The 25,209-nt window shown below is 45.9% G+C and overlaps 1 protein-coding gene across 4 annotated transcripts in view; it reads right to left on the bottom strand.

The window, feature by feature from the left end:
* Positions 1–6,388: 6,388 nt before the first annotated feature.
* Positions 6,389–25,209, bottom strand: part of PSD3 (pleckstrin and Sec7 domain containing 3) — a 106,026-nt gene continuing 87,205 nt past the window's right edge. For all 4 annotated transcript variants that reach the window (XM_076362999.1, XM_076363003.1, XM_076363002.1 and 1 more), the window contains 4 exons: positions 20,480–20,637; positions 19,447–19,591; positions 16,072–16,215; positions 6,389–9,929 (listed from right to left, as the gene is read on the bottom strand). In XM_076362999.1, the coding sequence (XP_076219114.1) occupies positions 9,717–9,929; positions 16,072–16,215; positions 19,447–19,591; positions 20,480–20,637 (660 nt within the window). In that variant the 3' untranslated portion in view covers positions 6,389–9,716. The remainder of the gene's footprint in view (positions 9,930–16,071; positions 16,216–19,446; positions 19,592–20,479; positions 20,638–25,209) is intronic.

Raw genomic sequence — 25,209 nt, 5'->3', positions numbered from 1 at the left:
GCTGCACCAGCTAATTGGTCTGTATCTTCTCTGAGCAGGACAGCCTGAGGCTGCTGTATGAGCTGGTAAAGCCACCTTCATGTTCTTACTTGTAGGAAGCAACGGTAAGGGCTCCAATAAAAAACATTCAACTGCAGAAGATGAAATACATTTGGTTTATTTCTTTCTAAAGTTTGTACATATACATATATCATTATACATATGTGAGATCCTTCACTAGGGTTGCTTGATTTCAATTACATAAAAATTATTGGGAAGCTTGCAGGCTCTCTGTTGCCCGTAAGCAACATTTATTCCAACTTATAAAAACACAGAGGAACAGAGTTATAGTCAGGAACATGGACACAAGAGAGAAGTCTACTTTATATCTCACAGTTTCAATACATCAAAGGCAAATTATTTGTCTGTATACCGTAGGCTTACTTTATCAGCAATGATAAAATAGAGGAAAATATTTATATACAGTCACCTCAAGTGAAAAATAAAGCAATGTAAACTTAAATTCCAAAATATTATTTTAAATGATATAACAATATCCCCAAAAGTCCTTCTTCCAAGTGGAAGAGGACTGATTAAGTGCCTTCATTTATCAGGAAATGATCATTCTAGTACCAGTTACATGAAGCAGAATAAGGGAGGGCATCCTGTGGCACCTGTAGAAAAGAGTGACAACTCTGCTTCAGGAAAGCATGTCTGTGTAAGCAAGTATATGTTTGAGTCCTTATGGACATCAGCAGCACATGGAAACATCTCCCATGAACCAGGGCTTGACTTAAGCCTGCACAGCTCTGACTCTGACCACTGAGGAGTATGCTTTTCTGGCCATGCATGTTCCCAGGGACAAAACGGCATGCCCTGGTGGTAGGACAGCCTCAAACCTGAGACAATGACCACCCCAAGAGTCAGAGGAGCAAGTTTCACGCTGCTGGAAAAGATTTAGTGATTACCTCAATGCTGCTTCACAGCAGACCAAGAAGTTACCACAAAGCAGTGAGACCGGGACTATGTCTCTAGTGTGTTGCATGAAAAACACTCCAGCGATTCAGTGATGAGAGTAAACTGAGTTCAAGGTTATCAGAAGAAAGGTTCCTACACTTGGCAAAAGGGATAGGAGGCCACCCAGAGGAAAGGTCTTGCAAGGACTGCTGTCAGGCCCTGTAAGATTAGGTCTGCACACAAGAGATGCACAGGCTGTGTGTACACACATGTGCAAAGTTTTCTTCTGCACTACCACTACCAAGAGTTACTCTTCCCATATGGGTACCACGCAACGGTAACTGAAAATTCAATCCCCTTTCTTGGCCTAAGGGAAAACAACTCTGCAACAGCTCAGGTGGAGGGCAAGTGACACTTCCTAACTGTGACTCTAAATGCAAGAGTGCTCACCCTCATCTTCCCGCTACATCACCATGGGAGGCAGGTAACCCAAGGGAGAAGCTCAGCGCCTGAAAAAGGATTACAAGATTACAGCTCACCCAAAGCAAGGTGATAGGGATGCCCCTCTTCATTTCAACCTGAGCTGCAGTCCACTTGCATCTCAGGCCTGCAAGGCACAATCACTCTGGCCATGGTCCAGTGAAGCACAAAGACATGGCTTCACTGAGGTTGCTCAAGTGCTTCTAGGTAACTGCATGGTAAGAGTTTTATGACTCCAGGTAAGAATCCCACCCCTCAGGCTTTGCTCCCCCTTTCCAGGGATAATGCAGATAATGCTAGTGTTGCCCTGACTAGAGCGCAATAGGAAAACCCACTGGGTTTCCTTATGTCTTTTTACTTAGACCAACAATTTGTTAAAAGGTTGTTTAAACCTCCCAAGGGAAACCTCTGGGAGGCATACAAGATGCCCGAGAGAGATATTTCAGCCCTGCTGCTCTTCTTTTCCCTGCTGATGAGCCAGACATTCTCCTGGAAATCTGTACAGTTGCAGAAAGAAACCCTCACTACTGCTGTACGGCTGTATCTGCAGGAGACATCACAGGCACCTGTCCTGCTCGGACACTTTTGGACATGATGTCCCCTTGCTGAATTTTCACAGAGCGAGGTCAACATTTTCAGAAGTAAAGCTGTGTATTAGATCCCCAGAGTGTGATTTTCAGAAGAAGTCAGCACGGACGCTCCCGGTGCAGGCATCGGCTGACATCAACAGGGAGAGAGTTAGCCCAGTGTTGAGCTGGCAGAAAATCCCACCCAGTAATCCTTGCTTAGACTCTCAAATACATGCCTTTGCTCAACATGCAGAACAACAGGCAGCCACTGGTGGACAAACACATGGAGATCAAGGCAGCTCAAGGGATACCCTAAACCTGTGAAAGCTCTGATGACTGTTTAACCTAATTTGAGAACAACTAGAACAACAAGCATCCTAACAAAGTTTGCAGCTGCTGAAGTGCTTTGACCAAAATAAGCCTCAGAAAAGAACAGCAGGCTTTGGAGTGCTGAGCCACAGAAGCCATACTATACCTATGAAATACATACACACATCTATAGGCATCACTTAAACACGTTCACCAAGTAATGTAAGCCTCAGATTGTACCTCACGCAAAGAGTAGTGATTTTAAAGTTTTCAAACTGCCAAAAAACTCTGTTCTTTTAGCCAAGTTATAATCCCAGCCTCAAGTAAGAGGACATAGTTGTCATGAATATGTACAAATTAAAAAAACCCACACAACCCACCCCTGTTCTCATCCTACAGTCTTTCAGAATTTGACAGCACTGAGCATGAGGTTTTCATAAGCGTGTAAGTGATTTAAGACTTGTATCACCGATAGAGTTTGCCCTGTGCAGTGACACAGACTGGATATCATCAATCTCCCTTCTCCCAGCAAGAGGCTCAGGGGAGTCAGAGGATTTTGCGTCAAACAAATCTCCACAACAGCTTGGCTAGCTGCTCTGTGGTTACACCAGGATATTCACTTGGCCCAAGGCAAAGCTGAAACCTTGTCTGCTTAGACAGAAAATACCTTGTTGTGCTGGTCTCATTTAGGTGAGTTACATACAGGACCACTGCTATAGAGTGGCTACTAATTACAATGGTTTATGTCAGAGAAAAATCCTGCCCTTGTAGTGTGTAGCACTTTCAATCCTTGCATTGCTATGTGATGTACTTTTTCTCGGTCCAGATAAACCTCTGGCCTGTACCCCAGCTGATTCCTGGCACAGATTTAACAGCAGATGCCATGGGAGGTCCCTCATTGTTTAAACATTTATGATTTTTACAGAGTAGTTCATTGTTCAAAGGGGAGGACAGAGAACACTTTGGGCTGGTTTGCTCCTTCTGACCACGGGAGCAAAGTCAGGTCAATAGTGCGGCCTTTGGGAAAGCTGTTGCTTGCATTTGCTAAGGGAAGTGGTGTAATAAATGATTAAAATACAGCCTCAGTGCAGCTAACAAAATGGACAAGCAAGGTACCTTCTCTCAGGCAGGGCTGAGCCTGCCTCCTTTCACTGTTCAAATGGATGTTGCCAACAGGAGAGTACATACGCCCAGAGGGCATCCAGACGCATTTCCCTGGGACCTGTCCTCCTTGCTCTTATTTAAACCAGCCTCCTAACAACGGGACTGTGGCACCCCTGGATGAGGGTGCTGCTGTCACAAGGGAGAAAAGCAACAGGTGGTAGGGACAGTTCATCAAGCAGCACAGTGTAGGTGGAAAAGGAAGCCAGCATTTCTAATTACCCCCAGCACTGAGGGCAATGTTCGAGAACACAGACCCCAGCAGGTGACCAGCCATGGAGGGTGGCACTGACTTTCTGACTGTCTTCCTACAGTATCGTTGTTCTGTGCACTGGTGCTCAGCTTAGTTGATACCATTTCTCTGGAGGCTGACAAAGCCTCTTCTTGCTGGAGCAAATGTTCAGGTCCCACACGGTGAAGCTCCAGGTGAAGCAGCTCACTATACTACACCTATGCTGCTGGGAGAGCTCTGGGAGAGAGGAGAGGAGAAGCCAGGCATACTGCTTCTATATGCACTAAAAATATCCTCTAAAAAGCACAAGCTGGAGACCAACTCTTTCAAAGAAATTTCTGAGACAGCTTCTTTGGCTCGCCCCTCTAGGCAGCCTAGATACTGGATGCTGGGAATACATGCTGGGGAGCTCTGGTCATGTTCTGGGGAGAAATGCGGACTTCATAACTGCCCTCTCAGAGCAGACCTGACGTCCCAGAGCCTGGGGACAGCAATACTGGGGAAAGTTTAAACAAGCAGCAAGCTAGCAGATTGCTTGAGATAAGGTGTGTATACTGCCTTTGCCTCTGCAAAAGCAGCCAGTGTTTCCAACAACCTGGAAACCATCTCTCTCTGCTTGGGGGGCACTGGTTGAAAATGGCTTTTTTTTTTTTTTTTTTAAACACAGCTGCCCAGAAGGCTGCAAAATGTATGGCCTGATTTGGCAAGTACCCAACTCCTTGCAAAACAGCATTACAAAGTTTCCCCACAGCATGGATTGCCTCTGGGTCCAAGACTTTGGAAAGGAGACTAGGAATGTCACAAGTATCTGGTCTGAGTGTGGGAGGGGGGACCTTGCGTCCCTGCAGCATAACGGTAGAGGATCACGGCAGTCTGAAACTCCGTCTCACACCTCCCAGCTATAACTGTGGCTGGAAACATAGGCTACCAACAAGCAGAATGAAAAAGCTGTTCACAGGGTTATCCATTCAACGTGGCACTGCTTCAGAGCAGGTTTTCTCAAGGCAAGATGGGACAGTCAAATTTTCCGGATTTCTGCAGGCATGGAAGGAAAGAGACCTGTTACACAGAAGCAGCTGAGGTGCTAAGATGACAGACAGGAGCAGCTTGACAGAAAAGGAGGAGGAGCTGTCAGACTAACTGCGATAAGGCCAAAATTGATTCAGCGATGGAGAATACAGACATGGTAAGCGGTACACCGTCTGCAGAGAAAAGCCTTCCCCATTTTCAAAAACATTGCCATGCAGCGCCTCCAGAAGCCCAGTGACAACCCCGCCACCTTTGACTTTCTCCACTGCCACAACCACCTCCTCACTGAAGGGGCTGCTCTAATCAAGTGAGAACCTCACTCCCCACTGGAGAAAGGCAAAAATATTGGCTATTTAAAGCCAGAAGAACAACCAGCCTTCCTACTGGAAGGCACTGGAGCTGTGAAAAGTCACTGAACAATTCTGGTCTCTGGAGGTCTGCTAGTCCAAACTCCTGCTCAAAGCAGGGCTGCGCTGAGCACCACTCTCCAGGAGAGCCCCCAAATGTGGACAGACCACACCCTGGGAGCAGGTGGGATCAGAGGGAAAACACTTAAGGGATGAGCTGTTACAAGCCCTTAGAAAGCTTCTGGTAACCATTTACAAGTGGCTGGCTATAGATGAAAAACCATCTGAGTCGGCGTCACAGCTGAACAGTGTTCCCCCACAGCAACGCTGCATTAATCACTCTGCTGGCTGACTTACCTCTCTACATCAATTAAAGACACAACATAAATACTGGATTAAAAACTGTAGTCATGTTCACTGGTCCATGCGTGATTTATCTGCAAGACGCACACAAACACACAGCCAGCCCAGAGAGTCTCTGTCACAGCTGCTGCTGAACAAAAACCATCTCAAACAGATCCCTGCATCCTGCTGGCTGACAGAGGAGAGCACGGTTTTGGCTTCGGGAGAATATCATCTGAGCTACTTTGGTTGCTGAGTGGGGAGAGGGGAAGGCAATTTTGTCCTTCTCCCTCACCTCTTTGCTGTCAGGTGCAGACCCAGTGAGGTCCTCTCCTGCCTCTCCTCCCTCAGCCGGGGAGAGGAGATGGTCCAGCCCCTGGACAGGGAGCAACCAGCAATGCTTCAGAGCAGGATGGGTCCCTCCAGGACCTCCGTCTGCATCTTGAGAGGGGAGGATGCGAGGAGCCGTTGGCCCCATCCTGCTCCCCTCCTTGCATCCCCCCTCTCAACACGCAGGCAGAGGCTTTGCCTGAGCAACGGTTGCATGCTGCAGCAGGGAGGATGACAAGGTGGGATGGCACCTCCCTGCAGCACCAATGCAAAGGCTGACTTGCATGCACACACGCTTGCAGTGGTCTGCCAGTTAACTCCTGCTTGCACTGAGCACCCCCAGAAAGCTGCAGGCTGCTCCGCTGATACCAAGCTCAGGTGCTTGGTGGGTCCCAGAGGAGGGCTGGAATCAGCAGAGTATCCTTACATATTGCAATGGAAGCTCCTGAGTCACTGAGGTCAAGCATTGATCTCTGCTAAAGGCAAACATTTCAGCAAAGAAAGGCAGGGTACCAGGTTCCATACAAAGCTATCTGGCCAGACTCTCAGTGGTGCCACCCAAGAAGATGCACTGCTGAGACGTCCTGAGAACCTGCCCCCACCTTTTACAATAGCATCGGGGGGGGGGGGGGGGGGGGGGGGGGGGGGGGAGCAAGTTACAGATGATCCTATTCCCAAGGGAGTCCAGGAGCCTTAGGCATTCACAACAGGATCACCTTTTTCTCTCTGCCTCTGAAACGTGCATTTTCACATGGGTGCCTGGGATGCCTAGAATTTGTAAAGCAATGGAGCGAAATGGCATTAATTAAAACTTGAGCAGAACCTGACAAATTCTCAGTAAACTAATCTGCATGCCTCAACAGTCTCAACAAGAGTGCTCCAAGCTCAACAAATGTTTAATGGCTAAAAAATGCAGTGAAAAACTGCATTTTCTAAGCCCAGATGAGACTTAAAAAATGTACCCTAATGTGTTTACAAGTATACACAGAAATAGAGAATAAATAATGAAAAATGAAAAAAAATTTATCATTTTTGCAGTTCACTTTTTGACTTTTCCTATTGCTTCAAATCACTTCCTCTGCAATGACTTTGAAGAGGAATTATCCAGTTTCTGTGTCAAAGCTAGGAAATGCATTTTACAGGAATAATTTATTTTTGAGCTCAGCAATTTAACCGCAGTCTACAGCAACCAGAATATTTTAAAAGCCAGGAAAAAGAAGTTAAATGTCACCTCTTTGCCGTTTAAAACACTGCACTCCATAATCGCAAGAGGTTTGCTGGGCATGTTCCAGCCTGTCTTCAAAAAGCTCATCTAGACAACCTGCCCTGACAGCCAAGCAGGGCCCATTTACAAATCTGCACATTTTTTTTGTTTCTTCTGCATGCTTCCTAACACTGTATCCAAGACAGCACAAGTTTTCTTCTCAGATGTGCCTCTGGCATTCCCTGAATGAATTTCTTCTTCTCCCTCTTCTGCTTGTTTGTTTTAAGCCACCAGAGCATGATGAACAGCTGCAGGGATCTCCTGGCTTTGTTTCCCCTCCATGAGCTGTTGATCTACCACACTTGATTAATTCAAACAGTCCCTCCCAATGAGCACTATCATGCACCTGTCTACACTGAGTCTCCTAACACAGCCTGCTGCACCACATCACTTGGGCTCCAGCAGCAGGAGGCATCTCTCTTCTTCAGGAAGAGGACTGAATGTTTGCTCTACTGTAAGCATGCACAACTTCTAAAGCCCCAGCACTTGAGAAGCGCTGATGGTTTCTATTCAGGACTCTGCAGTTTTTAGCAACGTTGCCAGGGTTAGGGGCTGACTTCCTGACTTCTAGCATGGAGCGGCTATGCTCAGTGGCAGATGCCAGATGTGTGCGCATCCCAACATCACATGTGGAAACAGTCCCATCTGGTTTTGCTGCTGGTCTGCAACTGCAAGGATCGGTTTGCTCCAACACCTCCCGGCATCTGAGAGCACAACGTCTTCATTACAGCCAACAGTGAGCACAACACCAGGAAAGCTGTTGCACAGTGGTCCTCAGTGGGGGAGGCAAGTCATGAGGTGGCTGTTAAGGTCCTTCTCTCTTTGATCTCTCCCTGTCCTGCTCACTGAACTGACAGTTCAATAAGCTAGATTAATTGACTTGGACCCTTCAGGAAGTCTGGCAGAGCACAAATCCACTCAGGTGGTAATTTTTTTGATGTGTGGCCCTTTGACTATTTGGGCTGGAAGCACCAGCACATCTCTAAACAGTCCTTGCACTGATCTTGACATTTCTTTATGCATTAAGAATTGCATCCATCAGGAAGGCTGCCCTGTGCCAGGCACAACAAAAATAATAGCAACAAACAATTTTCAACTGGTCTTCAATATTACCTCCTGAAGTGCTCTGCAGGAAACGCCAGTTTGGTTGTACTACTCTGCACAGGGGAAGGGCGAGGCAAAATGGGAGAGACCTGTCCGAGCTCACCCAGTAGGCCAGTATCAAACTCGAGATTAAAACCCAGGATGTTAAGTAACAGGCAAGCCAGCGCTCTCTGCAGGGCCATGATGTCGTCCAGGCAAGAGGGACTGGGAAATGAGGAGGAAAATTTCAAGCAGGAAAATGATTTCTACAGCATCTTTCTACTCCCTGTGCCTGAAGACCGCTGGCCACCCCAAGGGTCTGTGGCACAAACAGGGGGCTTTCAGGTATGAAAAAGACACCATGGTGGTGTCTCCCTGTCCTGCGCTCCCCTCTGAAAGCCTGGTGCAGGGTATGCAGGAGCTGCAAAGCGGGCTGGTTCCCTGAGGGTGGAGGGTAAGATCTGCAAAACCTGGGGCTGCCTTGTGCTGGCCTCCAGCCACAGAGTAGCCAGGACGGCATCAAACTCTGGCTGCAGCAAGGACAGGTCTGTCCCCTTCTCTGGTCTGCACCAGCCTCTTCCACCTACATGTGAGCTAAAGCAGGAAAATGCAGAGCTGAGGAGAATCCCTTCCTGAAAAGGCAAAGTGCTTTGTCACTAGCAGAGAAATTGCAAACACCTATCTGTGCACACCAACAAGGAAACTCCTGGAAGGGGGAGCATCGGGGCACAATGTATCATAAGGCTCTATATAGCAGCTAAGTGAGAGCGTATAGTTAAAAACTACACAAAGGCCCTTTGTCTTTAAAATACAATGCTAATGGCTGACATCTACAGCAGCCTCCTCCACAAATAAATTTAAAGCCCAGGTTCATTCTGACTGGGTAATCCCTAATCTCCCCGACCTCAGACAGCACGGGTTTGGATACCCCCCAACCTGCTAACTCAGGAGAAGACTCTGCTTGGAAAGAAGCAAACAAATTATTCCAATGCTGTCATCCCAGCATTTCCAGAGGTTTCCAGGTTTCATTCCTTCGCACTTGTGGGTCCAGGGTCAATGCAATAATGATAAGCAACAGTGACTATTTAGTGTAGCACCCGCTGCTAAGTACCAGTACCAACATGCTCTGCATTGTCAGGAAACCAGTGTTCCCAGCACCCTAGGCTCTAGCCAGCCTTCTGCAGCTGCCCATTTGCACAGCTTTTCTCACAGCTACAGCTCGCATTCACAGCACTGCAGCATTTGTCCAGTTACTTTCCCACCCACCACGTAAATAAAGTGACAAGTGACTTGAGAGATGAAAGCCACGTGCCGATGGGAGGAGATAAACGGGGAAGAGACAGAATATACGTCACAGCGCTCTACCCCTCCCCCAGCTCCTTTAGAAACAGAACAACACAAAAAAGTCCTGATGCTTCAATTGCTAAATGATAAATTAACAAAGCAAAGCAAAGCAGGAGCAAAGACATCTCCCACAATCTGCACAGAAACAGCAAAATATACAATAGAAAATGTCACTAACACCCCATTCAGGCAGATGCACTTATTTTTTGTGAATGACAGGTTATTAAATGAAAAAATTTTGACCACCGGTACTTTGCTGCATGGCTGTTCCCCTAGTTGTCATTTCCACCCTAAGTGACCTTCTGCTTAATGCTGGGTGTTTCTGGCCTGTAGTCCTTCCTCTCCGAGACATTGCGCTTCACCTTGGCACTAACTGGAGACTCCTGATTCAATGAGGGACTCGAGTGGGATTTCTTCAGTCCTGGCGCATCGTTCTCTCCTCCACTCAGCAGCTCCTTCACCCCTTCTTTCAGGAGGCCAACGTAAATCTCATAGCGATTTTTCTGGGAAATGAAAAGAAAGGCCTGAATCAGTCTGGAAGAAATTCTACAGAAGCACTTGAGAGACCGTCTGCGTAACAATAGTTTCTGCTGGCCTTGAAGGCCAGAAGCCTAATATGGATGTGAACAATGGTGCCTGATGTGGCCGTGAACAATGGTGACTAATGTAAATTACACTGTACAAAAAGGATTTCAGGCAGGCTGAGCCCAGGGGTGCTGTGCAATTAGAGGCAATCAGTTCTGCAGCACACAAATCCTGGTGCTCTGCTGAACAGTGGCTCCCAGATAGTTGGAGTGCATGGTGACTTCCGAGTAACAACACCAAGAGAGAGCTTGCTGACCTTAGTCACACTGAGTCATATTCTGTGCTCACACATATTGAGATGTTATGGGCCCCACGCAGGCATGGAGATAAAGTGCAGCAAACTAAGGGACAACAAAAATCCTGTTCTGGTTGGCTACAGCTCTCCCCTGTGACCCTCCACGCCCGCCAGCAGGTCCTGCTTTCCCTGCTTCAGCCCACAGGGGAGAAACCAGAGCAGGGTCCTGCTAAGCTCAGACTGTACCAGCTTGGCCACCACTGAGCCTGTGAAAGGATGCTCTGCAAGGCCAGACCTTAACAAAAAGGAGCAGATGAGAGGGCTATGACAGCAGCACGGCATGTTCCCCTGACAGGGCCACTCATGGTGAATGATGAAGTTTGCTCTCTGTCCAGACACTTGTATTTTTCAATTGGAAAAAGTTCACTTTACTGTGCCCCATGCCCACTTGTTCTGTTCCTTGTCTGGAGCAGAGCTTTCCCTCTCCCATGGGAAGATTTTGCTCTATGTGCCACAATAACATCTTTCTGCACAGAACATCTCAGCAACCAACAAAATGAGGGTACATTAACCGAAGATCCCTGCAGAGCCTCAAAAACAGAAGCTGGGGCAGGAGGTCCTGAGAACAGAGCAACCCACCTCCTGGGATTTGTTTAATAACCTGCCCCTGACATATCCACTAAAGACGTGGTGCAGGCATTGTAATTAAGGTGATCTCAGTGGGCTGGGGGCCAGGGAAGGAGGACAAACATCCATACTGATTGTTAATTTATTCTTTGAAGTGACAGAACAGTTGCCAAACTATTATGTTTCTGACAGAGGAAAAAGCGTTTAAGAACAATTCTTCTAATTTATAATAAAATAATAAGTTCTGGTAATAACTCTTATTCGAGGGCAGGAAGTCAAAAAGCTTGGTAACTGCTTTGAAGTGTGAAATATAAAGGTAAAAACAAAAAGGAGAGAATGTGACTGTGTTTCCAAAGAGTCCTTTGAATAAACAAAACTTCACAGAGGAGAATCGTAAAAGAATCCACCTAAAAATTAAATAAAAAAGCATTCTTATCAATTCCATATCTGGAGCTCCAGTTCCACAATGTGAGAGACAAACACGTGAAGCAGGTAAGATATGTCATTCAATAAAAAAGGAAATGGAGAAACAGCAAGTAGAACCCTGATGATGATGCACTGGGCTGATGAATGATTCATCACACAACGAATGGGACACCTCTGCAAAAGAGAAGGCAAGCCAGTGCCCTAAGCCTGGGATCAGCATAATATTCATCAAGGGAGAGAGGGACTTTACTGCCATATGGACTTCTGCTTTTTGTTGGTCCAATAACCACCACCAGGGTCACAAGACCTAGCAATCAGAATGGAAATCCAGGACCAGTTTCTGCCCTGCATGTCTGCCAGCGCCCATTTTGCCCTGGACTTTGTGGGCCCATGATTTCTATCGCAATTAAACAACGCACTTGGAAGTTTCTATTTTGATTTCAACTGCAACAAACCTGCTCTTTTAGTGATCTGACATTTGAAGCTAGATATTAAAGCTGGTGGAAATTTTTCCTTAAAAGAAATTAATATGGAAAATTCTGTCAAGAAAGTAAAAACGCAAAAGTTAAAACCATTCAAAAGCTTCTGCAACATTATCTCTGAAGACTGAATGCACATAATAAAGGGGAGATGAGGTAGCCACCCATCAAATTTCTGGCTTCACCTCTCACCTGACAGCACTCAAAAGATCTCTCTCAAACCATAAAGTTGCTGCAATGAGCAACCATCATCTGGAGCAGTACTTCTTCAGACAGCAAGCAAAGAGGAAGTGTTCATTCCTTGGTGTCTACAAGCAAACACATCAGCAAGTAGAAATGCTCCTGGCTGCATCCCTGAACAAGGACCAGGCACCTCCTGGTTCACCTCCCCTCAGAAGGAAACACCATCTCACTTGTCTTTCATCAGGAATGAGAATGAAGGGAACACCGGTGCGTGAACAAAAAGGAATTATAAGGGCCTACACAAAAGGAATCTGGCTTCTTCCTTCCTAACGGGACTATGCTGCTTCCTTTGGGACTTGGAGGCCCTTTTGGTGTGCTTCTGGAGATGTAACAGCATGGCCTTTTGTACACGGATGCAAGATCTGGCCTCCAGTCTCAGCCTGAAAGAGCCAAGTACAAAATACTGCCTTCACCTGCCTCTTGCCCCTTTACTTTGACCCCATGCAGCAAGGTCTGTCACCAGCTCCTGCCTGACCCTGACAGAACTTTGTTCTGAAGGGAAGGTGAGGAAACCCCAAAACTGGGGGAAAGTTTCCATTCAGGATTTGCATATAAGCTCACCTTTTTTTTTTTTAACTGCCTATTGATAGTTCAACATGGCCTGCGAAATCTGTGCCAAGTGTGAAGGTAACACAGCATTGCACAGCAGCACCTTGAATCACCATCTCTCGCACACAGCTGAAGTTGGTGCTACCACTTGCCTGCCTAGATAGGCATTCCTGCAGTGCTGATCATGTATCTGAACTGCACAGTTCAAATGATGTTCAAGACTCTCACTAGGGAAGAGGACATCTTTTGTTTCCTGGGCTGTACTGGTTCTGCTTTGTACTGATGTACCTGAGGAATATTTCTCTAAAGACCGTCATGATAAAATTGACGGAAAACAGAAAAAACCCACAACAATCTCTTTCTCCATCAACCTTTCTAAAATCATCTAACACTCCAGCCTACATTTCATCCTAACTCATCATGCTTCTAGAAGTGACAGAAAATAAGCTTTGTGTCAAGGACCCGAAGCCAAGAAACTCTTTGCTCTCCCAAGTTGCACAAGACCCCCTAACAGAGTGGAAGTGTGCGGCTTGCTCTGTACGTCCGAGTGCTATGTTCAAAACTGACATTGTGCCATTGATCACAACCCTTTGATCTCAATTGTTCAGCCAGTTTCCAAACCACCTTACTGTCGATTTCTTAGTCCACAGTTTATCAGCTTGTCTAAGAGGATGTTAGAGGAGACAATGTCAAAATCCTTGTTAAAGTCAAGAGCAAACAACATCCACTGCTCTCCCCTCATCCATCACACCAGACTTCTCACTGTAAAAGGCTATGTTGTTAGTCAGGCATGATTTCCTCTTCATAAAGCCATGCTGATTACTCAGAATCACCTTCTTGTCTTTAATGTGTTTGGAAGTGATTTCCAGGAGAATTTGCTCCATCACCTTCCCACAGATGGAGAAGCAGCTGACCAGCCCTGGACCTTCATGGCAGATCCTGGTTCCCTGGACCTTCCTCCTTGTCTTCCTTGAAAACAGGAATGACATTTGCCTTCCTCCAGTCCCCAGGAACTTCCCCTGATCACCATGACCTTTCAAAGGTAATCGAGAGTGGCCTTGCAATGACATCATCCAGCTCCCTCAGCACTCATGGGTGCATCCCGTCAGATCCCATGGACTTGCGTATGTCCAGTTTAAATATTCCCTAACTTTATCATACTTCACCAAGCATAAGTGTTCTTTGCTCCAGATTTTCCCACTGGGCTCATGTATTTGTGACTGCTGAAGGCTGGTCTTACCAGTAGAGACCCAGACAAAGAAGACGTTGAGTACCCTGGCCTTTCACTGTTCTTTGTGACCAGGTCCTCTGCCCCATTATGGGCCCCAACTAGGGTCCATATTTTCCCTAGCTGTCCTGCTGTTAACATACCTGTAGAAACCTTTCTTCTTGCCCTTCACATCTTTTGCCAGATTCAACTCCACATGGGCTTTGGCTTTCCTAAATGCAATCCTACATGCTTGGACAGTATCTCTAGTCCTCCTGTGTCACCTGCCACTGCTTTCACCTCCTGCACATTTCCTTTTTATGGTGGAGTTTTGCCAGGAGCAACTTGTTTGTCCATGAAGGCCTTCAGCAATCTTTGCTTGGTTTCTTGCTCGTCAGGGTGAACCATTCCTGAGCTTAAAGGAGGTGATCCTTGAAAAGTGACCAGCTCTCCCAAAGCCCTCTTCCCCCCAGTGCCGTATCTAATGGGATTCTTCCAAGCAGTTCCCTGAACAGGCCAAAGTCAGCTCTCCTGAAGTCCACGGTTGTGATCCTACTTTTTACTTTGACCCCTTCTTTCAGGAACATGAAGTCCAACATCTCGTGGGCACTGCTGCCATGGTTGCCCCTGACCTTCATATCCCCAACCAGTTCTTCCTAGTTTATAAGTAAGAGGTCCAGCAAAGAGCCTCTCCTTGTCTGCTCCTCTGGCACCTTAGGAAGTTGCTGTCAATGCATTCCAGAAACGTCCTGGATTGCTTGTGCCCTGCTATGTTGTCCCTCCAGCAGATATAGGGGTGGTTGAAGTTCCCCATGAGGACGAGGGCCTGCAAACACAAGGTTTGTTCCAGTTTTCTGAAAAAGGCCTAGCAGACAGCCACCACAACGACACCCATCTTGGTGTGCCCACTAATCCTGACCCACAAGCTCTCAGCTGGCTCATCACCCTTCCTTAGGGAAAGTTTGATGTGTGCCTGCTACTCACTCACATAAAGGGTGACTCCCCCTCCTTGCCACACGTCTGCCCTTTCTAAAAAGCCTGTATACATTCATGGCAGCACTCCAGTCATGTGAGCCATACCATCACCTCACTTCAGCTGTGTTTTATTGATTATGTAGTCTCTCCTGTTCACATCATTGTGTACCCTTTGCTTGCCAATCCTGTCCACCACTTCCTCATTTGATTGTTGGTCAAATCATTTCAGGTATGTGGGATGTGGAAGAACAAACTGGCCAACTGTGTTGCCTATACAAAACAACAGCAGAACATCTATGCAAAATACCTCAAGCTGACCATATGCAATGCAGCCCAGAGCTACAGCAAAGTCAAACCCAACACAGAGGTTACAACCTTCTGCAAAAGCAAAAGTGCACAACCAGTCAAGCCCAGGAGTAAAAAGAGCTCCTCCAAAAGAAACTCATATAACACATGGCAGGAGGCTTCAGTTCTGGAGTGTTACCTCCAGCATCTCCTCTGGTGGTCTCTCTGACTTTTGTCTTATCTGGTCTTTCTCTTCCTCAGACTATGGATTTTCCTTGCCAGGCAGCGCCTATCTTACAGTAGGATCCTTTCAGACCCAAGGCAACATTGACTCGCAGTTCTGGGGAAAAAAGCTCAAAGGTGCAGCCATGAAAAATACCAGGCATCTCCTGGGTTGCCAACCCCCTCCCACATAGCCCTACAATGTGGCAGACACCATGATGGATAAAAGCTGCTGTCAGATACTCAGAACAATCTCCTAATGCAGCTGCCTAAGTTGCATCACTCAATCCTGTGATCTTTAATTCTACCCTTTTCCTGCTCATCCTGACATCCAGCTCACTGGTAAACAACACAAATGGCTCTGATGAGGCATACCTATGACAATAATTTTAGAAGAGCAGTTCCTTCAGAACATACCGATGGAAGACAATTATCATCATCTGCATTACTGCAGAATGCAGTCATTCCATAAAGACTGAGGTAGGCAACACACAGTCTTAAAACATGAGAGAGTTCCTGCCTGAAGACTTTATCATCTCTTCAAATAGATACATCAGGCAAGGACAGAGAGTCACATTTTTATCCTCCATTTTACAGATGAGGAGCTAAATTCATGGCTAAGGTCACAGGAAGTCCACATCAGAAAGAGGAGTCACATCCCGGCTTCTGGGATTGCTGTGACATATCTGTCTAACAAGAACATACTCCTTGGTGAAGTAAGGTGAAAAATGCAGAACATTAGGACTGTACCCCAAGTATAAGATCAGCTGCCCCATCCACACCCAAAAAGTAATAATGTTTCCCATACATACCTCAAACTCCAGATAGTGGTCCTTCAGTTTATAATCATCTACTTCCTTGCCTTTGAGCTTCTTGTCAGGAGGATAGGAGCGATGTTCAGCAAGCTCAGTGGAGATCTGCTTCAGCTTAGCTTCATGGGACTTCAGCTGTTCATCCTTCAGAAACACATTAGGCACTTAAGTGACAGAATCCAAAATACTCGATAAGCAAAGGAAAATAGAGAAATCCCTGTACAGTAATACCAAGTAGTTTCTTTTTCTTTCTCTCTTTCTTTCTCTCCTTCTTTCTTTTAACTAATTTTAATTAGATTGATAAGGTCTGTTATACTAGAGCTCTGTCTCTCAAAGGCACCCAAGCAAAGTGGCCAAGTTTGCAGAAAAACTCAGCAGCTAACAGATGCCACTGGGAAGGATAGCAAACCTGTCATCCCTTGCCTTGCTGAGAGCAATGGAAGCAGCCTGCTGCAGAGCATTACTGACAACATGACACTTCTGCTCTAATACATTTTTTGGCAAATTAATGAAGGCTGTTGTGTATGCAGTCAGACCAAGGGCAGAATGAGACAGGCGAAGACCCTGCCTCAGGTCTTTGCAATGTAAAAGTAGTTCTTTCCAGGACAGAAAGGACAGAGTCAGGGCCCTTCCTTCCATTTCTGCACTACCAAACACTCTCTGGTCTGCAGTTTCTATTTGTTCAGAACAATACAACGCATCCAGAAGTGGAAGGGCTGTCCAATCCCCAAAAGGTATCTCATTTTGCTAAGCTGCTACCAGCTTTTATCCCACTGTGCAGTTGGAGAAAGTGAGGAGCTGCTACTCCCCCTTTCTAGGCAGTTTCCTTTATCATAATCCCAGGCCCACTCACTTCCTCCAGTCCATCTGTCAGCTAACCTTCCCTCAGCTCAGAAGGTTTCCAGCTCCTGCAGCATGGCCTTCTGGCCGTTTCTAGGCTTGGCTCTGAAAATATGTTTGAATTAGGTAAGTCCAAAATATAGATATGATCATGCAGATCTCAGTGACGTAGCCAGAGTCGTAACAGCAGCTAGTACCCAGCTCAGCTCCCGCATATATACCTAGCCTCAGAAGAAGAGATAGCTGCCAGTAGTTGTCCCCCAGTGATGTGGCTGCGCAGCTTGCAGCTTCAAGCCTAGCTCGGACATGCCTGCACTGCACTGTGAGTCACACCAGGAACTGAGCCTCTCAGCTCACTAAGCTGGAGCCATGGAAAAGAGCAGAAAGGGGGAAAACTTCTGCAGAGGATGATAGTTGAACCCCAGCTAATCTTGTGTTTCAACTCTTTTGCAAGGGAACTGAAGAAAGAAACGTGGGATAATTTGCCTCCGCCTATACATGGTAGGGCTCAAACCGTTCGCTATTGGCTGCCAAAAATTCTTGTTGCTGTTAGTAACTACCCTGGATCTGCTTGCTCTCTCTATTAGTACCTAAGCACTCTTTACATTGTGCTGAATCCCTGGTCCCAGCGACATCCTGTTGCAGTGAGTTCTACAGCCTGATGACAGGAGGTCTTTGAGCAGCTATTAATTTGGCACTTGTAATTTCCAGGGCAGCAGCCCTTTGGAGCTTTTGTGTGTGCATGCACATTCTCAGAAAAAAAGGAGAAAAAAAAAAAAAAACCCTAGTAGATCTTTTCTAGACTGGTTGTTCCTTTATATATAGCTTTGTCACATCCCTCTTTGGTTGGACTAACCAAGATCAGACACTGATCTGCTTTTGAAAGCAAAGTTGGTACAATGATCTTGCACAACCTGTTATATCCAACCTCTCTCCCTAACCCATGTTAGGTTCTGACTGCATCCCAACTTCTGCCTGACCAGGAACAGGCCCTTTGAAGAAGTACTGTCCATCATGATTCAGCCCACAAAATCCTAAACAGCAACCACAGGGATTTGACAATTCATATTTTTTTGTCTGCCAAATGAGAAGCAGCCTGCTGGCAGCTTTTCCACACTGACAGATAAAAGCAGACATGTTTCTGCTTGCCTTTGAATTTATCTGCTTTGAACACTTAACATTCTTCTGCCTTTAGCTAAAACAGCTTATCTTATTTCACTTTTCGTGTCTCCCCTTCTTCAAGACACAAACCACAGGGCTGTGTCCTATTTTTCTCCTTTCTAGATTAAATGGAAACAATGAGACTAGGAAACAACGTGCTAAATGGAACAATCACACAGAACAACGATGAGTAAAAAAGCTTTTTTTGGTGACTGGGGGTAAATTATTGAAGCCCCATACAGTATTTTAAGAAAGGTATGCATGAGCAAAAAAGTGAAGTGACAAGGATGAGACAAGTTAGTATTATTCTGTATGAGACATATTTTAAACTTTAACCCAGAATTAAAGATGGAAAGTCGGTCACCACATTGTAAGAAGAAAGCCTACCGCCACAGAGAGGGAAAAAGCAAGGGCGACATAAAAAAAAAAATCACCCCCTTAGAGAAATGCAGATTATGAGATAGTGGTTTCTAAGGAGTGTTGCTAAGCTATGAAGGTGGCAAAAACTGCATTTAAGAAGCAATCCAGCACGGGCAGATGACTTTAAAAGCTACAGGAGGTTACTTATAAAGTATACACCTAGGATTGGGATCCATCACCTCTGCCACCCTGTCAAGCTGATAAACACAAACAGTATCATGTTCATGCCAGTGCAGGAGAAATTGCAGGCATGCATCACAGCTCCCAAAGTACACACATCTATGGGCGCAAGCATCAGACGCAGCCAGTCTGAAACAAGCAGAAGTAGGTGTTTTTTCGTGCAAGAAGTAGTAGAGCTGTGAAACTCCCTGCCACAGGATGTTGTGGAAGCTAAAAGCTTATGTGATCACAAGGGGAGACCAAAAGACGTTTATGTAAGGGACAGTTTATAAATACACATTAAACAGGAAATCCCTGAGCTGATAAGGGTTGGAGTCTGGAAAAGTATTGTGGGAGAAGTATAATTGATGCTTGCCTGATGCATCAGCTTTCACCTTTTATCACGCCAATAAGCCAAAGAGCAGGAGTATGTCCACTTCTTCTGAAATGAGTGGCAATAAACACTCAAATTAAAAAAAAAAACCCAGTCAGGCAGTATTTGAAGTGTCCTCTGCAGAGCCATAACCGTGGTATGAAAATTCTGTATCTGGTACTAGGAACACTGGTGATTGTTTCTTTTCTTTAAAAATATAAAACAGTTATATTCAACTCTGCTCCTTCTCTCCCCCCACTTCAAATCTCGCATCAGGAAATGAGCGGAGATTTACCATGCAAGCCTCCTCCTCCTAGGAATGCTAGTGGCAACAGCCACAAAACAATGACAAGGACCACTGTCCAGTCTCCAGCCAGCCAGAGAAATCACCATCACCTACCCTCTATATAAAAACAGCTCACCTGAGATAGCTTTGTTGTGGTGGCTGGCAGGAGTGGGCGACTGAACTTCTTCTGAGAGCCAATTGCCGCTGGAAATGGCGGTGCAGAGAAGACGGCAGCCACACAGTTAATCTTGTTGATCCAGGTCTGCATTTCTTCTTGGCTCCTGGGTAAGGAACACATATTAAGCACTTGTTGACTCAGCCTCCTCTATCTCTTTCGCACACCTTCAATGGCATTTTAAAAGCGAGAATAACCAGAACTGGACAAGTCTTAAGAGTCTGCTCAGTCTTCTGGTCTATCTTTGCAAGTGGTTAGTGTCAGGTATCTCAGTCACAGGCTGGCTCATGATTAGGTCCATAACTCACCCTAGCACGCATCTTTTCCTATCACGCACCAATGCAAGTGACACAGGCAACAGAGCCAACCAATGCCCTGATTCAGATGTGTCCTAAGGTCTCAGCTGTGCTGGACACCACAGATCTCTAGGAGGTTTGACATGGATCTCAGCAGAAAAGTGTTCATGCACAAGACTGATGCACAGGTTTTTAATGTCAGAAGCAAAAGGCAGGTCATCTGTTCTGTCTACATATCACAGCCTGAAGAACATAATCAAATTATTCTTGTATTAAGTAGTAACTTTGTTTCTGACCAAAGCATATCTTCTAGAAAGACATCTGGCTAGGACCTGATGACATCAGGAGACAGACAATCCAAGACTGCCTTTAGTAATTTGTTTCAATGATTAATCACCCTGACGGTTAAAAGTTTGTGCCTTGTTTCCAAATCGAATTTCCTGCGGCTTCAGCTTCCAGCTGCTGCATCTTGTTATGCCCTTCTCAGCTAGATTAAAAAGCCTCTTAAAACCTGATGTTTCTTTCTCATGAACTACTTGTGCACTCTAATCAAATCACTACTTAATCTTATTTCTGATCAAATAAACAGATTGAACCTCTTAAGCCTCTCCTTTAACCTGTCCAAGCATGAATTTACCCCTCCTTCAGTACTGCTTTCTTTCCTCAACGATTGGCACAAATCAGAAGAAACCACTTACTGGGCTTGGAAAAGCAGGACCCTCCAATCTGCTGTTTTAAGCTTGAGGACATTGGGTTTCTTCTCATAGTCTGTTGCCTTGGATGCCAGCGCATGATGCACACTAACTGCATTCTTCAGATCTTCCTCTGACAAAGCCTTTTCTGGCTTATATTCATCCTGCAGGAGTTAACAGGGGAAAAATGGCATCTTATTTCTCCATGTGCTACTCCTTTTTCCTTAACTTAGAAAAAAACCTTGTTCCATAGTCACGAATAGTATTAAAGTATGTGAACTGAATGCAACCTGACTTGAGCACTTGTGGTTTCCACTACCTTTAACATCTTTTCCTTTCTCTTTCTTTTTCTATTCTGATCTCTTTACAAGGGAGAGAAGTAGCTCCACTACCTGCTTGACAGGAAGAGAGGTAAACAGGAAGTATTTGACTATCACAACAGCTGTGGACTATTTGTCTTCATTTCAGGAATCCTTCATGGCCAGCTCCCCACCTCCGCTGCTCAGCTGCTGGCTCCTGCTTGGGTTCTCAGCCTCCACTGCTTGATTTTTATTTTTCTCAGACAACTACCTTTGTATGTCCTCCTAGGCAGGCCCTCACACAGTGGAGAAGCTCTGTTTCGACAAAGCAAATTTAGTAATCTCCTTTAAATCTCTCTGCTCGGGGTCTGCAAATGGCAAGCACAGCACCATCCAGGTTTTTGACACAACAGTACCACTCCTAACACCAAATGACAAAAGCAGGGAGTCAAACTCCTCTGTGTTGCAAGGGTCAGCCTGGGAGCAGCCTTTGATCTCCCGAGTGACAGAAGCTGGATGAGGGCACAATCATGGTGTAGCCACAAGTTCAGTTTAAAGCCCACCTGACTATAAATGGCTTGCGAAAGCCAGGAGCTTTTTCAAGGAAAAGTCACTTGCCAGCAATGCTGCATACACAAAGTTTCTTGAAGGAGAGGCCAAAGCAGCCTGCAATTGACTCCATTTCTCCCCCTTAGTACGTCACAGAAATCAGTCTCATCTGAAACACCCACCAAGGGAGGGGGTGTGACAGCTGCAAAACAGAGGAATAATTCCCTGCAGGCATGATAACTATTGATCCCTCCTTGAACACAAGAGTTACAAGATAGGGTTTAGCAGGTAACAGAGTACAGGACGCAAAGCACGTGCAGGGACAGCACTAGCTTGAACACCCACTCCGGAGAAGAGCTGGTTAATGTGCATGAATTGGTTTACAGGGCTTATCTGGCAGCACACAGACCAGGGTTGCAGCCAGAGGCAACTACACCGCTGCCGAAGGCATCTGTGCTCTCGGCCAGGCTGGGTTTGGTCGGGGCTCTCCAGGATGAGTTTCAGTGGATGGGGAGTCACCAGCTGTGGTGACCACCTCCCAGAAGGGAGGACAAAGCATCCTGCTCCTCTGCCACATCTCATCCTCCCTCACAGAGGTCCAGCTAGTGCAGGCCCAGAACTTGCTGCTGCTCAGACACTTCACCGGAGGAGATGCAGCTAACCAGCAATACTGCCACAGCACCACGTCCACTTGGGGCCAGACAAGGGCACAACTCACGACAGATCTGGCAGGCCTAGCAGAAAGGCAGAGCACTGCTTCACAGATGACCAAAGGATAGCCTTCAACCTAAACATCTGTGACATAAAGGGTTTTCAAGGTCTGGCATTAAGCAAAGCCAAATGTCCTTCCTCTCTCATAGCTTGAGTCGCAGCGAGCTTTGGAGGGATCTCCGTATCACGATGGACTTTGCCTACTCCCACTTAGGGCACTCTCTAAACCTTCAAGGAAGATTTGGGAAAGTCCCTAGCCAAAGGACAAGAACTGGAGGAGGCTGTCCAACGTCTGGTCCAGCCACATCTTCAAGATGAAGGAAGCAAACCCCCAGGTCAAGCCCCTTCCTTCATGGGTTCAAAAGCTGATTTATTTGGTGGTAGTTTTGTGGGAAATGCCCAGCTCCACTGTCCAGGGAGACTGGGAAAAATTCAGGGCCAGGAAATAAACTTAGACAGCCCTCAGAAACATGATATTCTGGCTTTCCTCAAGTTACTGCCTAGAGACAGTGTCAGCTATCGCCTTGGCTGTTGCCTCCCAGACTCCTCTGTGAGATGCATCCAACGTCCAACACCCGCTCTGGTGTCTAAACCTGTTCCAGAAGAACTCCACATTTGGGCAGTCCCAGAAGCAGTCCTGGCTGATAATCCTTGCTAATCCCACCGGATCAGCTGGCTGCAATCTACCTTGACAGCTGGGGCTCTGCCAGCTTCTCCAAAGGCACTGATCAGCATACCGGAAATGTCTCCACGTAGCGGGCCAGCCTCAGAGAATGCTGGAAGGATGTGAATGTGCTGTCAAAATTCCTCCTCTAAGGCCTCCAACTCTTTTCAACTGGCAGGGAATGCTAGGGGAGCAGGAACATCCGTATCTCCTATGCCATCAAGGACAGCACGTGCTCTGATGTGCTGGTGTCAGCATGGAGGTTGAGCTGAAATGGAAGGCAGCTCACTAAAGTTAGACCAAGACAGTGGCAAGAAATATATGAGGAGCCAGAAAGGAACTGTGACCTTTCTATCAACTGAAGGCCAATGTGAGTACTGCACACAACGCAACGACATGCTGAATCCATCTTTCTCAGACTCCTGGAGAATGACTTTCCCACATCCTGCTGACCTGGAGTCAGCATATTTCTAAATCTGTTTTTGATAGACCAGAGAATGGCATTTGGCTTTTTATCAGTCAGTGTACCGTGGGTGGATATCTCCGCTCAGTTGATGTGACGGCTGCAAAATTCTCTTTCAGAAAGCCTCGTCACTGAACACTTTACATCATTCTGGCCTTTCTCTCTTTTTTTTTTTACATTTTAATAGAGGAAACACATTTGAGAAAAGTTATATAAAAGTACCTGAAAGCCCGCAAGATTATAAAGTGCCATATCAAAGAGCGAAGATGTTGCAAACCTCACAGAAGAGCCCAAACAAAACACGAAGGTCCATGTCCTGCACTGCTTGCTCAGAAACAATTTCTAGCAAGGAAGCGAGGTCAGCCTTACGTCCTCTCCTTATAAGCCTCTCTTCTGTACACACATCACATCCCATGTCAGTCTATTGAAGAGACATTCTGTCAAGCTCCTACTTTGCAATTTCCTCTTGCTATGAACAGAGGGCAGGAAATTAACCTTGGCCTGAGGATGCCCAGAGACAGGGCCAACATCCCAAACACGTCAAACCTCTCATTTTATATAATACTGTGCAGGCATGTTTAGTTGGCTAATTGTGAACGCTTCCACTGAGCCCCTCTGGTGGCCTCTGTGCTCAGTAATTCAGAAACCATCTCTCTTAAATCACTCATTTAAAAATAAAACAATATGCAGCACTGGAATTAGCACTGGAACAGTTCCAATAGGGAAAAAAAAAAAATGTGGGCATGGAGACTGCCCAGAAAAACTCCCCAGTAAATCTCAAGTGACCACCATTTACAAACCACTCTCATACATGGACTTCAACATCAAAAAAAGGAGAACTGGACTGGTATGCAAACAGAATGACAGCAGAATTGGGATCACACTGCCCACTGGGGGAATCACAGCTGCTACAAACAATTAATATTTATATTACAGTAGTGACTTGAGGGAACAGCTGAGTTACAGATAAACACAGAAAGCAATAGTGCAGAGGTTTGTACATGTGTTTGTGTGTATACAGCACCTAGAGCAGTGAGATTTCTCTCTCCCCTGCTTGAATAGCACTCAGTGCAATGAAACCATCATCACAGATGTTACCTCCACAGATACACAGATAATATACAGACAATGAGAGAAAGAGGGAAAATTGTGTGTGCATATGTGAATGCACCCTGCCCCATAGCACTCCATAATCAGGAGAGAAGGCAAACAGAGGAAAGAAAATCCTTTGCCCATGACTACTGCCAGAGCTATGCATTTCTACAAAGAAATCAAGCTGTTCTAAAATGCTCCTGAACTTTTTGAAATTAGGATAATTTCAGTCTCCTGGTATGTTGCAAAAGGAAACAACAGCTCAGCAACTTTTACTATAACAGTTTGGTCTAGCTGTGTATTTTAAAACCGTCAACTTCTGCGATACCATGTCCCTAACAGAGCAAAGTTTATTTCAGGGCTGAAGCAAAGCCCTGCTGGACCTTCCGGAGCTGAAGAGAAATCAGAGGATGTTTCACAGCTGCAGCACGAGGCATTGTGGCTAAGTAGGGGCCGGAGGCACCCTGAGGAGGCTCACAGCTGCCCCATCACTCTGGGAATGAGTCACTTCCCATCAGGACCCTCTGTCAACCTTTTATGGCACTAAAATAAAAGTCTTGCTTGTCACTGTGCTACAGTAAGATGGCTTCAGTGCAAGTGTCTTCAGTAACAAGTGGGAGAGTGCAGCTTTGCAGAGTAACCACCCTGTAATCACTGAATTCAAGTGCTGTGACAAGTGCAAGACACACAAATAACAAACAAATAAGAACAAGAACTCCAGCAATGCATTCCATTTAGCAAAGTTGCAGTCAGATGTGAAATTACTCTCTTGCTCTCCAAAGGATGGAGGGTGAGAGTGGGGAGAGCAACCTTCTGTAGAAAATTTGCATGCTACATCAGCATCTCTACATTTTGTCAAACAGAAAGCATTTTAAACTAATATGCCAGTGATACTCATAAAAGCATTTAATTAAGACTCTAAAGTAGACAGCATCTCCATTTCTTCCCCTTGAAAGCT

This window comes from Aptenodytes patagonicus, chromosome Z (assembly GCF_965638725.1).
Source record: "Aptenodytes patagonicus chromosome Z, bAptPat1.pri.cur, whole genome shotgun sequence".
Classification (NCBI taxonomy): Eukaryota; Metazoa; Chordata; class Aves; order Sphenisciformes; family Spheniscidae; genus Aptenodytes; species Aptenodytes patagonicus.
Note: the sequence above shows the minus strand (reverse complement) of the source record. Positions and strands in the feature narration are given on the sequence as shown.